This window comes from Artibeus jamaicensis, unplaced genomic scaffold, assembly GCF_021234435.1.
Source record: "Artibeus jamaicensis isolate MK-2021 breed Jamaican fruit bat unplaced genomic scaffold, CSHL_Jam_final scaffold_369, whole genome shotgun sequence".
Classification (NCBI taxonomy): domain Eukaryota; kingdom Metazoa; phylum Chordata; class Mammalia; order Chiroptera; family Phyllostomidae; genus Artibeus; species Artibeus jamaicensis.
This window is the reverse complement of record NW_026522042.1, coordinates 45,955,702-45,976,244: the sequence shown is the minus strand read 5'-3', so window position 1 is coordinate 45,976,244 and position 20,543 is coordinate 45,955,702. Positions and strand designations below refer to the sequence as shown.

The 20,543-nt window shown below is 49.7% G+C and overlaps 1 protein-coding gene across 3 annotated transcripts; it reads left to right on the top strand.

Annotated features, from left to right (window-relative positions):
• Positions 1–6,643: 6,643 nt before the first annotated feature.
• On the top strand, positions 6,644–19,020 carry ENC1 (ectodermal-neural cortex 1). 3 transcript variants are annotated; one of them, XM_053657368.1, is made up of 5 exons: positions 6,644–7,065; positions 7,559–7,742; positions 7,851–7,910; positions 10,673–12,476; positions 16,459–19,020. In XM_053657368.1, the coding sequence occupies exon 4, from the start codon at positions 10,686–10,688 to the stop codon at positions 12,453–12,455; it is 1,770 nt and encodes a 589-aa protein (XP_053513343.1). In that variant the 5' UTR covers positions 6,644–7,065; positions 7,559–7,742; positions 7,851–7,910; positions 10,673–10,685; the 3' UTR covers positions 12,456–12,476; positions 16,459–19,020. The 3 variants fall into 3 exon arrangements, with proteins under 3 accessions (XP_053513343.1, XP_053513342.1, XP_053513341.1); XM_053657367.1 differs by having other exon boundaries at positions 7,559–7,910; XM_053657366.1 differs by lacking the exons at positions 7,559–7,742; positions 7,851–7,910.
• The last annotated feature ends 1,523 nt before the right edge of the window (positions 19,021–20,543 follow it).

The following is a 20,543-nucleotide window of genomic DNA, read 5'->3' as shown; positions in this document are numbered from 1 at the left end:
TGTAAAGTCTCCGTGAAAGGCTGGAAAAACCCCAGTGGGACTGGGGAATAACCCAGCACCAAGTATTAGTGCAACACTGATAAAGAACCGTTTGCTGCACAAATGATCGAGCGATCGGCTGAGGGAATCTAAACCACAACTTCTCAGACCCTTATGGATATAAAACCTGATTTATGCCTATTTGAATAAACATAATTTTGAACATGTTACTCTCTCCTCCTAAGCTCCCCACACGTCCTCCGATAAAGGAGTAGCAAGTCTTCCAACTTTATTTGGGATCTTCCAGTGAATGCTTCGTCTGGGAGTTACCCCTGCTCACGCTGCATTTTCGCCGCGATGAGGAGGGACGGTCCTGGGAACTTGAAGACAGCACACGCATCAGCGTCCCTCTCGCCTTTTCCACTCTTCCTTCGTTCTGGTAACATTAACTCACAGCTTGCAGACCCCCGTCGAAGCTGAATGGCTTGCAGTGAGTAAAGTCTGTGCTTGCAGAATGCCATAAAATCCTTTTAATATTCATTCAAAGGTACAAGCTCTTGGACCACAAAGGTCCCTTCTTCTGGTCCCTTCTTCATGCCCAGACATGCTCCGAGACTTGGCATCATGCCCTGGAAGCAAAGCACACAGGCCAAACAAAACCTTCATTTTCACTGCTCAGAACAACGGTCAATTCTTTAATGTAATTACTTAGAACAAATTAAGAGTTTAGATCCAGGAGCCTCCAGGCACTCAAAAGAACATGGAAAATAGGAGAGGGATGGTCTAAGATGCCCCTGGGCCACAAAAGGCCAAACCCCACGGAGGCCTGGTGTGACCCTGGTAGACGTGAGCTCACCAAGTGCGCCCTCCAGGACGTGGGGCAGGGAACGGTCGCGTCTGCGTTCCACGGGTGCTCTGTCTCGGCCGGGCGGCCTTCTGCCTCAGGTGTGATTTCTTCATTTGGGAGTAAGGGGGTCCTCTCTCCACCATCAACTGAAGACTGATGGCCCTAAGACAAAACGTGAAGACCGTGTCGGTGACAGATGGAGGGAGACAAAGGCAAATCCCACGCACCTGAGCTGCCACGGCACAAGTGAGCGGATTCCTGGGTGTGTGCGGGAAGAGCGGAGCCTCGGGCACACACGCCACGAGTGTGAAGTCACTCGAGGCCGGAAGTGCTACTGGGCAGGTATGGGAATGGGGACTTTTTCATTGTTTTATTTTTTTAAATTGTTTTAATTTTTATTTTTAGAGTGAGGGGAAGGGAGGGAGAGAAGAGGGAGAGAAACGTAGACGTGGATGTGCCAGCGAAACACCAATCAACTGCCTCTCACGCGCCACCAGCCGGGGACGAGCCTGCGACGCAGGCACGTGCCCTGACGGGGCATCGAGCCATTGACCTTTCCGTCTGTGGGATCACATCCAACCCACTGAGCCACACCAGTCAGGCTTGGGAAAAGGATTCAAGTCACTTTTATTTAGGAGAGTTACTAGGATATAGTTATGGGGGTGGTTATAGGACCACTGTCCTTAAAGAGCTTACCAAGGAATCATAAAAGCAAACAGTACATGGAACTTCCCACAAGCCGGGCACTGCTCTGTGTGTGTGATCGTTTACATACCCGCTGGGCAGCCCTCGGAGCTGGGCACCGTCACTGTCTACTACTACAAACTGGGGAACTAAGGCTCCAAGATACTGCAGTCCCTGCCCCCAAACACCCTGCCAGTAAAGGTATAAGCGGAAATTCAGGCTTGGTTCTAGAGACTCTGCCCTTAAGCACTTAAATGCTAAAAATAAAAACACTGCGTATACACAGAAAGACTAGAATTTAAAGGCTAATGTCCTTTTCTCCAAGTGGTGGGCTACGGTTAATTTTTTCTTTTACATTTTTGTGTCTCCCAAATTTGCACCATGTATCACTTCTGTAATCAGCAAGAACATGGTCAAGGCCTGCTTTAAAGTCCTGACTCTAAAATCCGTGACTTTCAACAGTCTGGGAAGGTCATTGTCCCCAGGGGCTCTGAGGGGGGAAATGACATGAGCAGCCTAGACATTTTGATTTACTAATGGCCAAATTTTATAAATAGTCACCAAGGAAAAGTGACAGTGTGTCCCTCTGCAGTGCCGCTTGTGGCTCGGGGCTGGACGAGGCGTCAGAGTCTCACAGGAAGAATGAATGTACCCCGCTCTGACAGCCCTGAATGGAGGAGCTTAGCAATGGAAGGGCACAAATACACTTTACGCAGGGCACATGCCATTAAAAGTCATAATGGAAAAATCCACTGTATACTATTTCAGCAGTGAAAAATTGAAATTTGAAATGTAAAAGTCATACCATCATCCAATTTAATTCATAACATACATGTAATGAATGTAGGAAGCAACTGAAAAATTTAAATCTGACCAAGCCGATTTGGATACAATTTTAAGAATGCTCTCACCCAGGCTGGTGTAGGTCAGTGGATTGAGCGGGGGCCTGGGAACCAAAGGGTCACTGGTTCGATTCCCAGTCAGGGCACATGTCTGGGTTGCAGGCGGGTCCCCCAGTAGGGAACACATGAGAGACAACCACACATTGATGTTTCCCTCCCTGTCTTTCTCCCTTCCTTCCCCCCCTCTCTCTAAAAATAAATAAAAATCTTTTTTTAAAGAATACTCTCAAGGTTTATGGTAACATATTTAATACAAGGTCAGTTAAAAAGGCATAAATGCAAAAGGTGGCAAACTAAAATTTAGAAAACTGACTATCAGTTAAGCTCTTTGTTCACCTCAGAAACAAAATAAGTAACGTATCCAATGCTGGTAGCTTTGTATCGATGACCTCTTTCCTTATCCTTCTCTTTAAAATCCGTATGTACACGTCCCTCTTTTTGAAAGGGGGAGGCCGATAAGCAGCTGGGGTCTCACTTTCCCGGGTTCGTGCATCTCTGTGAGGGCAGGGTGTTGAAGTGGGCACCTCACTGACCCCCCCACTTCTGTGTTCCTGCCAGAACCAAGGGCTTCTTCCCCCCAGCTTTGGGGGGTGCCAGCAGGAGGCAAAGCTGCCCACCTTCAGAACTGCCCCTGGAAGCAGGCTGCCTTGACCGAGTCCCTGCCCCTTTCCTGGGCAGCCTGCCCTCGGACACTGGGAAAACGCCACCCCAGAAACCTGGCCTCGCCTTCGCCGGGATCAATCCGCAGGGCGCTCCCCACTCAGCTGAGGCTGGTTCCAGCTTAGCGCCTCCCTCTGCCTGTCCTGCTTCCCTTCCTTTCCTCCCACAGCTGCCGATCCCAGCACAGAGTGAAGCCAGGGGGTCGTCGCCTCTGGCCGGGTGTCACTTCCCAGCACGAACCCCACCACCAGGGAGGGAGAACACCCATCTCTGGTGGCCGCCGGCCCCCTCTGCCGCCCTGACTGCAAGGCCACAGCCTTGAAGCTCATCTCACAAATAACACAAGGAAGGAAGGCTGCGCGTCCTCTTCGCACAGACCCAGGACGTGGATCAAAGACAAAGAGACCCTTCTGGAGGACTGGTGGGTACACGTCTGAAACGCGGGGGGGCTGCAGGGGACCTGGGAGGCAGGGTGGCAGCTGCTTAGCCCACAGTCTGTCCCTGGTACCATGGTCGCACCATGTTAATTAAATCATTCTCATTAATTCAGCCCGAGTGTAAATTAGGAAGGAATGAAGATAAATTAGGTTTGAAGGCAGCTAATACATTTAACCCCATGCTGCTTATTTTGCAGCCTAACAAAGTAACGCTGTTAAGACAGATAACAAGGCCAAAGCCATGAGCACAGCTTCTTAATAGCATTAAAAATGAGACCTTGGTTTGGTGTCACAAGGCAGAGCTGAAGACCAGCTCCCAGGAGCTGGCAGGACCAGCCTGACATCTTGAGTGAGGTGGTGGCCACTGAATGACACGGGCGTCTGCGGGGCTTCCTGAGTCGCCTGCGACTCAGATATGGGCTATGTCGATGGCCGTCCAGTGTGATCGCAGGCCTGTCCAGAGGGTTTTTCCTGCAAAGACAGAAGTCTTGCTATTTTTTTCTTCCTTGGGGTGAAATGACAAGAATTACCTTTAGAACCGGCTGCGAAATGTTGGAAAATAACACGGTTTGTGTTGTGATCATAAATATGCTAAATTGCAAATCACTTTCAGCTGTGAAATAAACATTAGACCCTGCACACAGGCTGAGAACTTGCCGCACGTGGGTTCCAGCAAACCGGTGTGCGGTGTGCGGTTTGGGGGAGCTCCCCTGCAGCACACACAGTCCCCCCCCCAAGCGAGTTTAGTTACTGTGTCTTTCAGCAGAAAAATGTCTTCCAGTTTTGTAACCCATTGATAGAGCCAATTTCTTTTCCCTGCCTCGTGTGGACTGTCTCCGTGAGGCAGATGAAGCAAATGTATACATATGGCCACTGAATGCATTTCAAGGTTTTCCAGGCCACGGCATTCCCCCTTCTCTTCTCTGGAAGCGCGGAAAGGGGCTGCATGAGGTAGAGCCGAGGCGGGAAAATGGCCCCGGCGCGCCCCTCCCTCTCGGCATAGCTATTTTCGAGGGGAAGAAAACGTGGCCGTGCCCTTGGTTAAGGACACTGCGGTTTCCAGGTGGTGAAGACCCGACACAGACCCGCTCCGCGGCCTCCTCTGACCAAACCCACACCCGACAACTGAGCTGTGTGCAGGTGTCGGGCTGGGCAGGGTCGTCTAGGTGAGGTTCTAGGTAAACTTGACTAAGTGACAGTGGTAGAAGGAAATACTTCTTCCTGAGAGGAAGTGTTAATCTCTTAAATGAAACAGAATATTCCCTCCCAAAGGAGGACATTAACATTTGGTCTTCAAGACCCGCCTGCTTGCTTTTGACCTGCCCCCTAGACAGACAAAGTACTTTTACTGGGCGGCCGGAGGCTCCCCCCCATCGGTCTCCCCGAAACCTTGTGACGGGCTGCAGAGGCGCCCTTTTAAATGACACGAGCAATAGCTACACATGCCCACCTCCCATTTTTTCAGCACCTATCTCTGGTGGCCACCGCGTTTCTATTCTTTTGGTCTCCCCGGACTGTACCCACGGTCCCTTCGGGAACAGGGGGCTGCTCCGGCGCTCTACAGTCTCCACGTGGTTCTTACGGTGAACCGACCCGGCCGCCTCTGGCTTCGTGAAGCAGCGTGGAGCTGAGACTCTGCATAGGAATTTAAAATATGAAACAGATTGGTAAAAGCTCGTGGTGAGGCTGACGACTTAATGCTAACAAAGGACTTCAGAGGGCACTGTCTTTCTTTGTTTGCGAGGAGCGAGATTTCTCAGCGCGAATACCAGGAGGAACCGCGGGTGAAGAAAAGTGAGCCGCAGTTAGGCTTCAGCAGTCTCCGGACTCTGGGAGCGCCAGGCAGGGCCTCCTCGGCCGGTACGAATCATCGCTGCGACCAGCGCCCGAAAGAAAGCTGGGGGCCAGGGGCGCGGGGACCTGGCTGTGTTACCTGGAGTCGGGCAATTCAGGCACCTGGGCCTCGGTTTCCTGACTTGTAAAACGAGCGGGCTGGACTGTAATCTCTACAGTTCGTTCATGGATTTAATTCCAAATCCTAACCAAACCAAACCAACCAACCAACCAAAAAACAACAGACGTTTTTGCTCCCAGTGTTAAGTACAAAGCTCGAGAATGGGTTTCATAACCGGTGATCGAACTGCCTGGTTATTTTCGAATCGCCTTCTTTTTCCCCCCGGCACGGGGCGCTTCAGACCTGTGCGCGCCGGGCCGTTTCTTTGCCGAACTCTAAACTAGCACAACTGAGCGATAAAAGACGGGAAGGGTCCATTCTGAGTGGGTGATTGAGGCTTTATCGCGGGCGGGAGGGGGCGGTGTAGCGGCTCCTTTGAGCAGTTCGCTTTGAATCAAGCGGCCCCGGCGATTGGCTGCGAAGCACGTGGGCGCGCCCGGCGGCCTGAGCCCGGCCGCGGCTCCCGGCGGCGCTGCGCCTCCGGCTCCGGCGGGCGCTGCGCAGGGTCTGGAGGTGGCCGCCGCACCCACTAGGGCTGGGGAGGCTGGCCAAGGGGGAGCGCCTGGGGTTTGGGTCTGTGTCCCTCCTGCCAACGAGAAATTCTATCGCCCGGCTTTGCCCAACCTGCAGTGTCCCCGGAGTGTCCAAACTTGGGCCCCTCTTCTCCACACTGTCCTCCCCTCCAGGTGTCCCACCTAGCGAGCGGGCTGTCCCGAGCAAGCTCCTGGCCGCCCCTTCTTAAGCATCTACCGGGCTCAAGCAGTGCGAGGCGCACAGCTCAGGGCTGCACTCCCCTGCCTAGCGCGGTCGGCTCCGGGGCTATCCATTAAACTGGCTGGGCCAGAGCAGTTCAGACACTCCGACCTGGGAAAACTTGTTTCGCTCACGGTCCCCAAGGGCTGCAGCTGCTCGCTTATGGCAGAGATAGCGTGTCCGCTTTGTCTCCACTCTCCAAGGCCCCCTCCCCCGCTTCCTCTCTCTAATAACTCCCCCCAACAAACGCTCTTCTCCAGCTCTCTCCTCCTCAGCGGGCGGCCCCCTAGCGCTCCCTCCCTCCCTCTCCTGGTGTCACTCTCGGCGAACGCACCCTCTCCCCTCCCCTCCTCCCCTCCCCTCCCAGTCGCACCGCCCCACTTATAGCCCGGCGCACCGCGGCCGGGCGCAGACTGCTCCAGCAGCCAGAGAGGCAGCGCGGCGGTGGCGGTGCGGAGACCCAGTCCAGACGCCAGGCGGCCGCCGGCGCAGAGCGCTTTCTATCTCCCTCCCCCGGCTGTACTTCCAGCCCGCCTCCTTCCGCGGCGCCTGTAGCCGCAGGCTCGCTGTCTCCTCCCGAGACTCGCTCCCCGAGACTCTCCACCGGTAGCGGACAGAGTCTGCGGTGTGCAGCTCGTGAGGCTAAGGCGAACCGCCAGCTGTAGCCGGCCGGAGCCAGCGCCCTGGGCACGGTCCTCTCCTCTCCACGGCCTGCGCCTCATGCGCACCCCTTTCGCCCGGGCAGTCGCTACGGCTCCCAAGGACTGAGACGTCCGCTTCGTCGCCTCCCGGCCGGGTGACCCAGGCAAGAACACAGCTAGCTGTGCACTGAGGCCAGTCGCCACTGCTGTAAGTTTCCCCCACTGCCCCTACCTGTTGCGGGCGCCGCGGGTTTCAGGGCACGTTGGCCTGCAGGGGTGTGTTCACCAGGGAGTCTGCATGCTCCCGGGACTGCGGAGCTGCGACTTAGGCGGAGATGGAGAGCAGTTGTTGGGGCGGAGACCTCAGTGTTCGCTGCCTTCCACGGAAAGCCAGGAGCCGGGCATCGCGGGAGGGGCCCCCTCTCGCCCGAGCAGCCCCTGGGCGAGCTGTTGGGGGATCGAGGAACAGGGCCAGGGTGTGATGACTCTCCTCCTTCCGCGGAAAGCACTGCTTCCCTGGGGGGTGGGTTTCCCGCTGCCTCGTACTTAGCAGTCTCCAGGGCCGACGCGGGTTTGTTGGCCTTCGTTTGGCCCCACTAGGCACAGTGAACACGCGCGGACATCCCTCGTGAGGGCGCGTTCGCCCTTACGGAACGTCTGTAGGAAATGAATGAAAACCGGATTTTTTTTTTTTTTTTCAGAAAAATTAGTTTCTTCTCATGCAAGTACACTACTGGGCCTTTCGTGTAACATTAATTCCGAAGGACAAGAATTGCTGGGCAGGGTGCAGATGAACCATTGAGCTTGTTCAGCTTGTAATTTGGTGTCGCCCCGAAAGGCTCGGCCAGTGTGTTGAGCGCTTCAAGCGTTTTAGGGGACTGCATGGTGAATTGCCTTTCTTGTTAACAAGATCTTTATAGTGTTGTTCCATTGTTACCAATGGCGCAGAATGCCCCAGAAAATCTGCTTAGTTTCTCCTTTGATTTCATTGAGATCCGGTGAAAAACCTGAAGAGATGTGACTGGGACTCAGAGTTGGAGGCAGAGAGCCTGGGTAAGGAGCTTTAAAGGGAACTGAAGTTACTGTAAGTAGAAGCCTTTTTGATGTTCAGGGTAATAGCAGCCCTTTTCTCATCTTCTGTGTAGATGCAGGTTAAGTATATGTGTGCATTTTTTGGACACTTACTTGGCATGCAGCTATTCCTCTGGGGGCTTAAAAAATGCCAGAAGGATGATTCATTTTATGTCGAAGGTGTGCTTAGTGACTATAGAAATGATTCCTGCTGATATTTTGATGTTTGCATAACTCTAAACCAGAAAGCAACTTTTCCCATGGGTCGTCCAGTACACCTTTTATTTTCATCAAATACTGCTGCGAGAATGTTGACTTCTGACTGTGACATGCTTCTCCATCTGGATGCCATCCAAGAGGACAGGCTGGGTTCTTCCTGTTGGCTGTGTCCACCCTGGAAAGTACAGGCACATCAGTGCAGGATGCATGGAGCTGCAGGCCCTAGATCCTAAGGTCTTCAAGTTTTCCTAAGTATAGGTCTGGGTGTGAGTGGCGTTTGGCACCACCACGTATCTAGTGCTCAGGGACACTGGGTTTCTGGGCTCCTGGGATTCCTGCTCTGTGCTTATAGTGGTGTGTGTGCACCTTGTGCGGGTCCCTCATTCTAAAGCAAGAGCTGCGTTTGCTCTTGGCCTGAAAAGAGGCAGCTTTTGAGGTTGCTTTGGAAACATAAGCTTTAAAAAAAAAAGGTGTAGCTACTTATTTGAATTTTTTGTAAGTATTTAAGCTGTCTTTTGAGGTTCAGGCTTAAAGTCTTCCTTCAAGTGCTTCAGATGGAATCTACTAATTCAAAGGACAACTATAGTATCAGTGATGCTAATATAGGTTTTAACACATTGGAAACCTAGTGTGTTCACATAGGATCATACCTGTTGTTCTTCATAGCATTGAGCGCTGATTACAAAAAAGAAAAAGAAAAGGACTAGATTTGTGGAGGTTTAGCTTAAGGGGGGGGGAAGGAGTGAGGCTTGGCTCCTCACTATTTTAAGAGACTAATGGATGTTTGTAAAGTCTTTGTAACACCAGAGCCTGGGACGTTGTTGCTTGTTTTGTTCCACTAACTCCTGTTTACACATAAGGAAAAGTTACATTCCAAACTAAAGGAAAAGGAGTTGCATCACCTAGTGGGATGTAGCCTGTGTGTTAAAGGCAAGGTAGGTGCCTGCTTTTCTTTTCTGTGCCACAGTGGGTACGGGAAGTGCCATCTAGTATCTAGCCCATGAACCTGTGCTAAGTTACTCATTTCCATCTATTAACAATTCCTGCGATATAAACGAAAAATAAATATCCGAATGTCCGAAGGAAACAAGCAGGCCATCTGTTTCAGCTGTGCTGTGCAGGAGGACTGTTCTGGGTTTGGAATGGATACTGTATCGGCCCAGTTTTCTCTTCTGGGATAAGCAGCTTCCTTAGGAATCCTCTGATAGGCAGGTGCTTGAAGACTTTATTCCTTTGAAGTAAAAGAGAGGTAGGTTTTTTTTTCCTTTTATTTCTTTTTTTTGCATGTTTTTCAATTTTTGAAGATACATGGTAGGGATTTCCTATGTCTTTAGGCTATAATTTACTTACTGAGGAAAGCCAAAGGTAGCATTAGATTCAGTGTCAGTTTAGATACTTAGGAAAAAAACCACTTTGGTCAGCAAATGGATTCTAGGATGGCCCTAAATTAACGATGACTAGCAAAATACACGCACACATGTATACATACACACACATGTGTGTGTTTTTGTTTAGATGTAGTGACGTTTGCATCTTGAACTCCATGTATGCAGGCCAGCGTTAGCGGGGACATAAGAACGGTCCTTGTGATGTGGTAGCTAATCAAAAGAGAGGGGCGGATAGATTCTTTGTTCTTGCAACTGGTTTTCCAAGAATTGGTAAAAGTAGGAAGAACAGAAAAACAGCAGTCGTGAGCATGCCACTCCGAACAGTCTTTCTTTTGAGTGCCCAGGTCCTCGTTTTGGGGTCCGTCCAGCAGGAAAGATGGGTGGTGGTCAGGATCTATTCTGTGTTTTCACCTAAGCCTGCTGGTCAACAGAGGAATGCTTCTATTGGTCTCTTCTAGCACTCTGTCGTGGTAGAGCTGTCCGGGCACAAATGATCTGTAACATTTAAATAAGGTTCCTGTCATTGGAGAAGTTGCCCAAGCCTGTGATTTTAATGTTACATTTCCCATTTGTTATATATTGTGGGGAGACCAGATCTTACCAAAGGAATTCTTAATGGAATTAATTAGTAGGTATTTGTTTTACACGCGGCTTTATGTTGCACAGGGCATTAAAGCTGGTGCCTGCCCTGGCGTTACGAGAGCTGGAGGCCTGGCATCCTCAGTGGCCCGCAGCGAATCAGCTGGACAAGCACAGGGAGCTGTGAGAGTGACGTCTCGCTCCTCCTGGCTTGTGCTGACACACATTCTCAAGGACTTCAGGATGTGGAAAGTTGGCCGTCAGGTTTCCCAAGATGAACCTGCTTTCAAGCAGCAATTTCTTTTCTAAACAGTGTATAGGTCAAATAGCTCGAACAGTATGATCGTGAATGCCTCTCCTTGTAGGTGGATGTCTCTGACTTTGTACAGGAACGGCTGTCCATTACTTGGAACAGTAGGCAGCAGAACTAACAGAAAAAGTGTTCTGTTTTCTCTGTCCTAGAGGATGGCTGCTTTGTTCTGCTGGCTCACACATCAGTAGCACCCTGCTCAATGGTGTTTTTTGTTTGTTTTTTTGTGTGTTTTGTTTTTGTTTTAGGAGTGGAAACAAAATGTCAGTCAGTGTGCATGAGAACCGCAAGTCCAGGGCCAGCAGCGGCTCTATTAACATCTACCTGTTCCACAAGTCTTCCTATGCCGACAGTGTCCTCACTCACCTGAACCTTCTACGCCAGCAGCGCCTCTTCACCGACGTCCTTCTCCATGCCGGGAACAGGACCTTCCCTTGTCACCGGGCAGTGCTGGCTGCCTGCAGCCGCTACTTTGAAGCCATGTTCAGCGGTGGCCTGAAAGAGAGCCAGGACAGTGAGGTCAACTTCGACAACTCCATCCACCCCGAAGTCTTGGAGCTGCTTCTTGACTATGCGTACTCCTCCCGGGTCATCATCAATGAAGAAAACGCAGAATCGCTCCTGGAAGCCGGCGACATGCTGGAGTTTCAGGACATCCGGGATGCCTGTGCAGAATTCCTGGAAAAGAACCTGCACCCCACCAACTGCCTGGGCATGCTGCTGCTGTCCGATGCGCACCAGTGCACCAAGCTGTACGAACTCTCCTGGAGGATGTGTCTCAGCAATTTCCAGACCATCAGGAAGAACGAAGATTTCCTCCAGCTGCCCCAGGACATGGTAGTGCAGCTCTTGTCCAGCGAAGAGCTGGAGACAGAAGATGAAAGGCTCGTGTACGAGTCTGCAATTAACTGGATCAGCTACGACCTGAAGAAGCGCTACTGCTACCTCCCAGAGCTGTTGCAGACGGTGAGGCTGGCTCTCCTGCCAGCCATCTATCTCATGGAGAATGTGGCCATGGAGGAACTCATCACCAAGCAGAGGAAGAGCAAGGAGATTGTGGAAGAGGCCATCAGGTGCAAGCTGAAAATCCTGCAGAATGATGGTGTGGTAACCAGTCTCTGTGCCCGGCCTCGGAAAACGGGCCACGCCCTCTTCCTCTTGGGAGGGCAGACTTTCATGTGTGACAAACTGTATCTGGTAGACCAGAAGGCCAAAGAAATCATTCCCAAGGCCGACATCCCCAGCCCAAGAAAAGAGTTCAGTGCATGTGCCATTGGCTGCAAAGTGTACATTACTGGGGGCCGGGGCTCTGAAAACGGAGTCTCCAAAGATGTCTGGGTTTATGATACCCTGCATGAGGAGTGGTCCAAAGCCGCCCCCATGCTGGTGGCCAGGTTCGGCCATGGCTCGGCTGAACTGAAGCACTGCCTGTATGTGGTCGGGGGGCACACGGCCGCAACCGGCTGCCTCCCAGCCTCCCCATCAGTCTCTCTAAAGCAAGTAGAACATTATGACCCCACAACCAACAAATGGACCATGGTGGCCCCACTGCGAGAAGGCGTGAGCAATGCTGCAGTGGTGAGCGCCAAACTTAAGCTGTTTGCTTTCGGAGGTACCAGTGTCAGTCATGACAAGCTCCCCAAGGTTCAGTGTTACGATCAATGTGAAAACAGGTGGACGGTACCGGCCACCTGTCCCCAGCCCTGGCGTTACACAGCAGCAGCGGTGCTGGGTAACCAGATTTTTATTATGGGGGGAGACACCGAGTTCTCCGCCTGCTCCGCTTACAAGTTCAACAGTGAGACGTACCAGTGGACCAAGGTGGGAGACGTGACGGCCAAGCGCATGAGCTGTCATGCTGTGGCCTCCGGAAACAAGCTCTACGTGGTGGGAGGCTACTTCGGCATTCAGCGGTGCAAAACTCTGGACTGCTACGACCCAACGTTAGATGCGTGGAACAGCATAACCACAGTCCCATACTCGCTGATACCCACCGCGTTCGTCAGCACCTGGAAGCATCTGCCTTCGTAAATGCAGTGCGTCCCAAAGAAGGTGAGGAGGGGTAAGAAGTCAGTTTGGCTGTAAGTACGCGTGTAATTAAACGAGCCGGGTAAATGTGCAGGTGGAGTGAGGCATGGCCCGTACAGCTTATCCTGCAGAAGTACTACACAAACTATGGAGATGAGACGACTTGCGCCCCAGAACTTTTGTGTTGACCACAAGAGCACCCTGTCCCCCACTATGACGTAGCATGGGCCAGTGGTTCTCAGCCTTTACCTGAGCTTTAAAATCTCTGAAAGCTTTGCAATAACTGCCCAGCCCACAGACTTGGTTTCGTTCGGCCTGGGCGGGGCCCAGGAATTGGCATTTGGAGAAAGTTTTCCAGTGATTCCAACATACACCAGGTTGAGAACCCCTGGCCTGCATTAATAATGCCAACTAGTGTTTAGGGAGCCCTCACTGTGTGTCTGGAGTTGGGCTGTGTGTTTACATGGGTCGTTTCACATAATAATATCTCACAACAGCCTTGTGAGATATTATTACTAGAGCATTTTATGGATGGAAACACAGAGGTTAAGTTGCCCAAGGTCATAGAGCTGGTAGGCTGAAGAATTGGTCAAGAAAGCCACCCAGCCAGCTTGGCTCCAGAGCATAAGCACTTGAGCATCATGCTGAACTGCCACTTAATAAACTTGAACTTCATGTGGGTGTCACCACAGCAGATAGTTGTCGATGTTCAAATTTAGCTTCCACAAGCCCTTTCTGGAATGAAGTATAGTTTTAAAAAATTGAATGTTCAAGTTTATTTTTAGTTTATTCTCTCCAAAATTATGTATTAGGTTATTTTTTTCTCTCAAGTTGCTTAGCTTTAGAAGGAAATGCAGGTCTGTCCCTGTCAAAGGTTGCACCTGTGTTGTGTAAGTTTGTCTGATGTGTGGACACACTGAGCCACGTCAGCAGCTCCAACAGCAGCTTTTCAGAGTTAATCAGACAGGCCGACCCTATTGTCAGGGCTAACAAAAGTTGTGTTTCTGTGTCATATATCTGAGTGCATAATGGCTGTCTTGTGTACTTAAGAGTGTATAATACTCTTGGCTCAAATAATTAATAACCCTACACAGTTCAGTGTTCGCAAAGCTAATGGCCGCTTTGCTGCGGGGACGCCTTCCTGGCCCTGGCCCCCTCTCAGGTGCAGGGCTGAACGCAGCCCAGGGCACACAGGGGGGAGGGTGCCGCTGTGTTTCGGTGGTTTGGGGGCTTCTTACATTGCTAATAATAAAATTGAAACCCTGCTTTGGAGGAACTGCAGTGAAAACTAACTCCTCATTTGGAAACTCTTGGCTCTCCCTTCCCTGGTAGGTTTCACACCTTTGACAGGAGCTTCCAAAAGGGAAAGCAGAAGAAATCTGGGGTCACCACAAGCTAAGCACAGTGGGATTTTGACTTACTTGTCTTTTCTTTCCTCATTTCTCAGAACTCACTTAAAAAAAAAACAACCATGAAAACTGGCCTCACTTTCACACTTAATCTTTCTGTTTATTTCATTTCTGCAGTTATCTCCTCCAGCCTATTCCAGGTAGTAGAGTTCTTAGTAATGTAATGTGTTCTCGGAACGAAACTGCTTCAAAGGCCCAGGAACAGTCAGCAGCCTGCTCTGGGGAGCGACTGGCTCGCAGCATGCCACACCAAACTGGTTTTTGCAGCCTTGCTGGCAACTCAGTAATCCTGAATAAACAAATGCTCTGCAAGTGGTTATTTCATTTGTGATATGAATGCGTGACTCACCTCTAAAGCTGGTTTAAAGAACCTCCTAGGGTAAAGCATCAATTAACAGCACACTAGGTTGAGTGTTCGTCCAGAACTGACTCTATTTTGAATAGGAAAGCCGTAAAAGTTGCCCGTGGTGGCGGAGCTTCCGAATGGTCACTGGTAGAGTGGTGGGCATCCTTGGAACAAGGTAAGGAAGTTGAGGCAGACAGAGAACCCGTGTGTGTGTTCATCTCAGTTCTGATTCTGAGCTGCAGTCTGGCCCTTTCTGGACACTGTTCTCCTGCCGGATGAATGGTCTGCGTTATGGTTTCCCTGAGGTCTGCCCCATTAGACTTGGGTAAATTGACAAAGGAGGGAGGACCCAAGAACAAGGCGAAAAGACCTAGCCCAGTGCCTGGCAGATGTTTGTGTTAAATTGCCTTAGGATTCCTCTCCTCAGTTTAGACCTTAGCTTGCAGTGGAATTAGCTTTGTGTTTGGCGGGAGAATGAGGTTTCTTGGATTGTTCTTGCTGTCTTTCTGCTTCATTTTTGGTGCCTCCTTTCTCAGCCCACAGTACGTTGGCAAACACTTGAATTCATCCTACCCCAAATATGTGAACCTCCTCACACTTGTGGTCACATGGAAACAGAGCAAATGTATTAGTCTTAGGTTCTGTGTGCAATAACATCCTCTCCACCCTTGCTGCTACCTGCCAGAGTCAAGCACGTAACAATGAAATTTCACAGGGCCAGGGTCTCCTTAAAAGGCAGCGTGAGCCTGATCAAAGCCACTCTTGCAGTTCCCCACAGGGAGGATGTTGATTTAAATCACTGAAGTTTACTGCACACAGATAGTGTTAAAACACTTAAGCCAGAGGGAGGGGCGGGAAAGAGGCACTGTGTAGCTATCAGTCCTAAACTGCAAAAACTTCTGGGACACCTCTTTGCTCTCCAAATGGAGGGGCTCAAGGAATGAATACAGTGTTAACAAAAAATTTGCCTGGGTCTGCAAGCTCATCCATCAAGGAGATTTTAACAGGACTCCTGCTGCTTGTCAACAGGTGGGAGGGGCCAAAAGGAAATGACTTTTGATTAGTCTGCATTTTCATGGTGCTGTGTGGCCCCAGTCTGACTGAACTCTGTGATTTCCTTCGTTTCTTCCCATTTTGGAGTCGTTATTTTCTTTTGGTTGCCCCCCCCCCCCCCACCGTGTGCAACATCCTGAAATTTTGTATTATTACAAGGTACATTCTTTCGGCCTGATGTTGGCATATAGGTGACGAGGTGGCGTAGAGAGATGACCCCATAGGCCAGGAATGCTGTGAAAGCTGGAATTCCTGTTGGGAAAGGCCAAAAGAAATAGCCAGTGAAATGCATCAGACTTCTAAACACACACGAGCGAGAAGAATTCAGTGCAAATAACAAGTGGCCCTTCTAAGTTCTTTTTGTAGATGACAGCAGTGGGGATGCAGATTCCCACCTGGGCTGGAATGCACTCCATGAGGGTGAGCATTTGAGAGACAGGCCACCTGCGGAATTTCCCTGTATCAGGTTAGAACTGAGTGAACGGGAAGGGTGGGTAGTGAGAGGAAATGCCAGCTCCCGTGAAAAGTGCAGGCTTCGTGGTTATGGCACCTGAATTTATATTCATACTTGAGGCCGGTAGATTCTATAGGTAATAACACTGCATTCCATACCTGGTGTCCCCCAAGTGTGGACTGAGGAACTTGGTGAATGAACTCCAGCCTCGGGCTGTTGAGGCCTGGTATGTTGTCATGGGGAGGGAAGTGAGACTGATTTCTGCCATAGTGAATAGCAGAGATGCATTTAAATAAGAGGATTACTATGTCTGCTGTCTATATGGTGAATAAGCTGAATTCGGAACGGTTGATGGTCCCTGGGCCAGGTAGGTTTGCATAGGAACCTTTCTTGACCTTCTGGTCATTGCTTCAAGTGGCTCTGTTTAACCCCCGAGAGGGACTTTGCATGTTGGGAGCAGAAGATGGCAACTCACAACAGCACCTAGATACACACCAGTTTGAGTAAGAACGTGTGTGTTTGGAAAAGGAGAAAAGACCCCACTTGGGAGCCCATGGATTCGGCCAGGCTGCAGCCATGTGTGTGTGCATGTGTGTGTGCGTGCTTCCCAGGTCCGCACACTTCCTCCTGAACATGTGACTGAGACCCTCAGAAGCAATATTGACCGGTTCTGTCCTGAGTTTATTATTGTTAATTTTTTAAGATTTTGAGACTACTAACAAAAATCTTGTCCCTCTGTTTTAGCTCAAGAAGCGATTTCTATCTTGGAGAGGCCAGATTTCATGACGAGAAAGAAAACAAGAAACGGCGTTGCTGCACGACTTGGCTTGTGCCCTCGGCTGCACCTTGGAAAAGCTCCGACTGGACATGAAGGACGGGGTGGGGGAGGGGTGGGGTTTTCAGTGCAGTAGCCCCTGGTTTAAATATGAATGAATGAACCCGTGATCTAGTCCTTGTCTTGTAATTGTGGATTAATGTCAGCGTTAATCAGCCCCTCAAAGGGAGAGAGAGGCCGCGCCTTTTCCCTTGCTGTAGCACATTCAGCGTTTGATTTCCATGGGCTCCACCATTTATGTGTAAAATTTGAAATGGTTGTCACCTCTCTCTGAGGAGCAAGCTGAAGCCTCCACACCAGCTGCTGTTGGAGATTGAAAGCCCGACCGTGGGGCCAGGAGGGACGCTGGCCGTGCTGGCCGCAGAGCCTGGACCGTGGACTCCCCTGATCTCTGAGGGGTGGCGCCCCCAGGGAGGTTTCCGAACAACGGGGACATTGTTGGTAGCTGTTTGGTAGATGATCTTTTCTATTTATAAGTGACTTCAAACTTTTCCTTGGCTGTTAAGAAATTTGTGGTAGATGTAGCTATTTATTATTTGCCGCCTGCATGCTGAAACAGTGCTCACAGTTGTCTTCATGTGTATGGACGTGCGTGAATGGTGGTATGTTTTGCACAGTTTTGTGGCTGTTGTGATGTGCTTTGCTGCACAAATTGAAAACTTTGGAGTTACAGTGTGGAATGTAACTGGAGGGTGGGTTGGGAAGGGGTGGGGTTTTGTAAATGTCAGGACAGGGAAGGGTTACAAAACAGAAACTCGCGTTACGCCCTAGAGGGAGAGAAAGCACGGTTCTTAGACTCACCGACTTAATGGGGTTTCCGACTTAATGGGGTTTCCGGGGCTCCTGTCATGCTGATGGCTCACGGGGTCGGGTGGGGCTGCTTTCTGTCCCTTCCCATCTCATTCACCTCCTTTGTCTCGGCTACTGAAATTTGGAAAGGACCAAATTGCTTTGCAGTTTTTTTCTTTGTGTATTATCCTGAAATCCTGGAAGATTCTATGGAATAGTTCTGTATATAGGACACAGGTAAAGACATAGCCCAAAGTTTGTTGTTTATTTATTTATTTATTTACCCTGTGAGAATGGTTGGCCATAACCACAGTTAACAGGGGAAAAAAGTGAACTATCACAGACGTAAATTAATTCACTCACCCGATTTGACCTGGACCTGTTGAACTCCTTGTTGTACAACTTAGCGAGTGTGACAAGTTCTCCATGGCAACATTAACGTTGGAACAATGTACACCTCAGCGCTCAGCTGTAGGTAAGTCTCCGTAAGAACTCTTGGGTGCGCAAAAGTGACACATTGGGCCACAACACACCAAAGAATTGTAAGCAGTGGCCGCTGTTGCGGGTTTCCGGGACAGTTGGGAATTGGTTGTGAATACATTCTTTGCTAGTCTGCGGGCTTGTTTACTAAACTTGTGCTGTGATAGGTGTTAATACTAGACTCATACTGGAGCTTCCTCAAAGGCGTCTGGGAAGACCAGAGGTTCTGCTCTCGCACTGCTTTCCTTGATGATGCTCATGTTACTGCGCTTAGAAAACTAGGTGTGAGACTGCGACCCACCTTTTACATTGTGTGTTTGCATTGACAGATAAACCCCTGGCATTTCTTCCCACCTGAGAACTAGAGACTAATTGTGCATGTCTGTCCGTGCCGTGAATAAGTGAGCTAGAGTTGGACCAAAATAAATGAGCCCTTGGAATAAAAGAACCACAATACTTTCCAGCAGTCAGTCTTTCACTCCTAGATGTGTTCTGAGCAATGCAAATGTCTAAGTGTACAATGGCGGCGTGGCCGGGTGTCGTTATATTGTAGCAGTTACAGCTCTGTAGTTTATGATGCAAATAGGCTGAGCTGTGTGTGTCACTGCATGGCTTCTGAAAGCGGGATGAATTTTCTACAGCTGTTTCAGAGTCATGGTCTGTCCCTGAATCCTCTATTATTTACTGTGTGCAAGCCAGAGGGAGCCATGGTCAGGGCGGGCCCCCAGCCTGCAGGGAACTTTCTGGACTCCCGCTCTTTGAATTGACAGACGCCTTTGGGCTCACTACTTGACCATTCTCACCCTGTGAAACGTCCCGCACTTTGAAGCAAATACAATTCACAGCACAGCGCATACAAAAACCTTGGCATAAGACAGAGAAGGTTCTTCTTTTTCTGTGGACGGGTTGCTGTGGAAACAGATAACAAAGGGCAGCCTTGCACTTCTGCTGTAATTGTGCAGCCCCTTTTCTCTGGGCCTGACACCTGTCTGAATGAGGGTGGTTAGAGCTGAATAATATCCTTCTCTTGGCTATTGAGTATGTGGTTCACGTACAAAACTGTGTAAGCTGAAGAAGTAAAGTGTTAATGTTCTTATGTACTCGTTTCCTACTACTACATTTTTGAGGTTTGGTAAAACTGTTACTTTTTTTTCACAATGTGAAACTGAAGGTCAAATAAATTATTAGAGATTTTCTCTTCATTGTGTGTGGATCTTTAGTTAAAGACACGTGATTTTAGCCATTGAAAGTGTGCACCTTTTCTAGTTTAATCAAAAGGAGGATTATTTCAAATATTTTCTGAGTGTCTTTTATTTCACTATTGAGTTACATACTTCTAGTGAAGCAATTTTACACATTAAGTAATTTAAAAATTTATCTTTTAGGATTTTTAAAAAAGATTTTATCTATTTATCTTTAGAGGGGAAAGGAAGGAGACAGGGAGAGAAACATCAATGTACGGTTGCCTCTCGCGTGACCCCCGATGGGAACTGGCCTGCAACCCAGCCATGTGCCCTGACTGGGAATTGAACCATGATACTCTGGTTCTCAGGCCCATGCTCAATCCACTGAGCTACACCAGCCGGGGCAGGATATGTCTTTAAGCAAGGCAAAAGATGGGTTACTTGTGGTTTAGAATATAAAAAGTCACGTACCACGCAATATTAAGACAGCGTTTGGGGATGGGGGTAGAAGAGGGGGCCAAATACATGACAATGGAAGATGCTTTGAGTTTGGGTGGTGGCCACACCGTGCAATACACAGATTGTGTATCACAGAAATGGACACCTGCAACCTACATGGCCCTATCAGCCAGTGTTACTTCAATAAATTAAATGGAATATTTGCTCAGTGTGAGGGCCTGCATGTTTTTTCTACAAATAAAGTACATGAGCTTTAGTTAAAAAAAACAAAAACCAACATACCTTATATGAGCAGGAATTTACTCTTTGTCTTCCCTGTGGGTTATATTTTGACAGAAGCTATGAGTAGGGACTAGAGTTCAATCCCCTTTTCATCTGATGCTGCCTTGGAAGTCGTTTAAAGTAAGTGGAACTATGGGCGTCCTGTTTCCCTGGAACAGCACAGGGAACCACAAGGTGAACACCCCTGCTTCACTTCACTTCTTCCCAGTTGCAAGCTGACAGCCCACCTGGCGCAGGCTAAGCCAGATGCAGCCTCTCGTGCCCACCTCCTGATCTCTTCCTGTCACAAGGAGATGCTCCTTTACCATCTCGGGTTAGACCCCTGCCGTTCTAATGTGCAGGGTAATGTTGGGCATAATCTTTTTTGGATAGAAAGTAAATGCCACCTAATTAGAACTCAGAGAGCTCACAAGTAGGCAGAGTGCAATTACAGCGTTTGGACGTTGACCAAGATGCCAGAGCAGATGCCTGAGGCTTCACAGGAGGATCGCTCAGTCCCATGCTGGGCGAGGCTGGTCTCGAGCCAAGCCTTGGGAACGAGTGTCCTCAGATCCCAAGTGTGTGGTGCTGATGACCCACGGAAAGCCTGTTGGTGACACCATATATGACACCACGTGGCAGGGAAGAAGGGAGAGTGCGACGGGATGTGAGGAAGAGCGTCGGTGTTAGCTCTCGGAAGGGGTGAGTCATGTAGGGACAGTTGGGAACCAACTCCATTTTCTGGCAGTCTTTTTCTCCGTCATCTCAGTTGCAGCATGCAGACGAAAGGAGGACCTCACCCACACAGCGGCCGTATCCGT